Genomic DNA, 2,618 nt, shown 5'->3' with positions numbered 1-2,618 from the left:
CGTGTGGACCATGTGGGTCGCGGGGGCCGTGAGGGGGTGGGGCTTCGGTGTACTCTGGGGCCTGTGGGTAGTGGTGTGCTTTGGAGATGCGGGGTCTCTGGGTGTCACGCCGAGCCTTCAACTGTGCTGGTATAAATATTTCTGTTTCAAGAGCTCCTTGCAGGTGGCCGTGCCTCCTGCTTTTGGCCCACCAGCGACTGATTATTCTTAAGGCAGGAAACGTGTCTCAGCAGGGATTCCCGCTGGGCAGAGAGGAGAGGGATGGCCGTGGGGCACAGACTCCGCGGAGCCATCAGGGCTGGACGGAGCTGGCGTTGCCTGTGCCCAGGCAGTGGGTGTTAGGCCTGCCCTGGCAGTTCCAGGGACAGTTGTATAGGCCTAGGAGTCGAGAGCCAAGGAGTGGCATTTCGTGTGGACCGCAGGGTGCTGGCATGTGTCTTGCCGGGGACACCGAACCTGGGAGGACTTTCCTCCATCTCTGTGGGATCACGAGGGCTGGGGGGGACTGTCCGTGGAATGAAAAAGTGGAATTTCTGAGTAACAGTGGGTTTATAGAATAAACAGCATCTTGATCAGATCAATGGAAAGATAATTGGCAAAAGGAGACAGTGTTGTTGAAGTACAGTAAGCATAGACAGAGGTGGGAGGGCTAAAACGCCGGTGATTCTACTGTGTGAAGGCGCTGAGTCCTCCTAGTAAAGGCAGAGAATGTTCATCTGGGGGTACAGGACCTGCCTCCTTAGAAGAGACGACAGTTATGTAGACATGAGAAAGGCCAGCTGCCAGGCAGGGACAGAGGCAGCGAGAGGCCACGTTACCACAAATATGAAGGTGACATGGCCCAGGATGACCAGGAGGGCACCTCTATGAGGAAGACACGGCTGTCAGCCCTCACGCTCCAAACAGCCTGGCAGCTGGATGGGGCCACCTGCTGGGATCCAGGCTGTGCTCATTAGTCCCAGGGGACCAGTGTGGAGGGAGACACATCCAGTGCACAATGTTGACAGCCCTCACCCAGTGCACATCTCACACGCACTGGGCATACTCTCAAAGCAACCTGGCCTTCAGCACAAAGAGGATGCTAACGTTTTCAAAAAGTGAGTTACAGATAGTATTTGCTGGTTATGATTTAATACACTTATAAATAAATGCTAAAAAGGCTAACAACCTGGATTAAGAAAGATTTCTAGCAATTGAGAGCAAAAGAACTGAGTGTGAACATGGTGTGTACATTCATGTGTCTCTGGGCATGTGCCCATGTGTGTGTACATGCATGTTCACGTCTAGCATGTGTATGGGCTCATGCCTGCCTGTGTATGCCTGTGCACATGTGTGCACACTCATGTGAGTGTGTGTGTGCACCAGCCATCTATGCCACCAACTGGCCATCCAGATGACGACCACATGGGCCACGACGGCAGCTGCCACAGGCTGTGGAGGGAGGGGTGCGTCAGTTAACAACAGGGATACTCACTGTTGGGCACTGTGGGTTCTTAAACGTGACCTTGAACTTGGCTTTCACCTGGCCTGGGATGATTGGAGTGAAGATGACAGGCACTCTGATGGAGCTGAAGGGGCCGATGTCGCCCTCTGTCAGCTGCAAAGGGAGAGACACCGGCAGCCAGTCAGGTTTCATGGTTTTTTATCAGGGCTTGTCCCGCAACGACGGAAGGCAGCAGGACCCGTGTCCCTAGGGTGGCCACCTGGCCACTGGGGCCCACGACTGGCCCTGCCCTGGGAGGACACATGGTCGTGGATCCCAGCTGAGCAGGACGCGGAGGCAGCCTGAGCCTCTCCCTGAATCTTTTCTGGCTTGTGTGTAAATGCTGACACACTGGGGAGGGCCCCATCAATCTTATCTCCACGCTGTTGCCCGTGACCTGCACCTGAGGACCGGCCCTCTGGCTCTGGCCTTGCCCGATGGAGCTTGGGGTGTGGCTAGCTCCATGCTAGCTGAGATCAGAAGGGGGCTGTGAGTCCTGAGGGGGACACAGCCCAGCCTGGATCTGGGTGGCTGGAAGGGCCTCAGGGTGGGGCCCGCGGGTGGGGAATGTCGGGCTGTGTTGCGGCAGCCCAGGGATCTGAGCAGGGTGACTGGCTGACCTCTCCCAGGGTGATCTCTGCTTGTTCCTCACTGGGAAGCATCTCCAGGGTGTTTAATCTCTCTGGTTCTGGAAGAGAAGGGGCATTCAAATGTGAGGGTTGGCTGGGCAGGGTGGAGGCATTTCTGTCAGACTCCTACACCCACACCTGGCTCTGTCCTTTCTGAACACAGCAGAGCCAATCAGTGTGGCCTGCTAGGTGAGGGGTGGGGCTGCAGAAGGGTGGCCTTCTGGGTGGGGGCTGGGAGGCCTGCAGGAGGGTGGCCTGCTGGGGACACCAGAGCACAGAGCGGGTACAGCTGGTTCCCCATGGTGCTGGGAGAGGGTAGAAGCCCTCCCCCATGACCCACTATCATTGGGGTGGGGGTTTGAAGGGCAGGAGAGTGGAGGACAGTATTGACTGATTGAACTGGAGTCTTACTCTGTCACCCAGGCTCATGGCCACCGCAGCCTCGACCTGCTGGGCTCAGGTGATCCTTCCACCTCAGCCTTCCAAGTAGCTGGAATCACAGGCAC

General features: G+C 56.7%; 1 protein-coding gene across 1 annotated transcript in view; it reads right to left on the bottom strand.

The window, feature by feature from the left end:
• The window catches only part of CFAP74 (cilia and flagella associated protein 74), a gene marked incomplete at its 5' end in the record, with an annotated part of 47,264 nt that overhangs the window by 22,163 nt on the left and 22,483 nt on the right, over positions 1-2,618 (bottom strand). The window contains 2 exons of the mRNA XM_021719393.1: positions 1,475-1,597; positions 2,104-2,171. Coding sequence (XP_021575068.1) covers positions 1,475-1,597; positions 2,104-2,171 — 191 coding nt within the window. The remainder of the gene's footprint in view (positions 1-1,474; positions 1,598-2,103; positions 2,172-2,618) is intronic.

This window comes from Carlito syrichta, unplaced genomic scaffold (assembly GCF_000164805.1).
Source record: "Carlito syrichta isolate Samal-C Ts95f unplaced genomic scaffold, Tarsius_syrichta-2.0.1 Scaffold115570, whole genome shotgun sequence".
Lineage (NCBI taxonomy): Eukaryota > Metazoa > Chordata > Mammalia > Primates > Tarsiidae > Carlito > Carlito syrichta.
The sequence above is the reverse complement of the archived record's forward strand: the minus strand, read 5'-3'. Positions and strand labels throughout refer to the sequence as shown.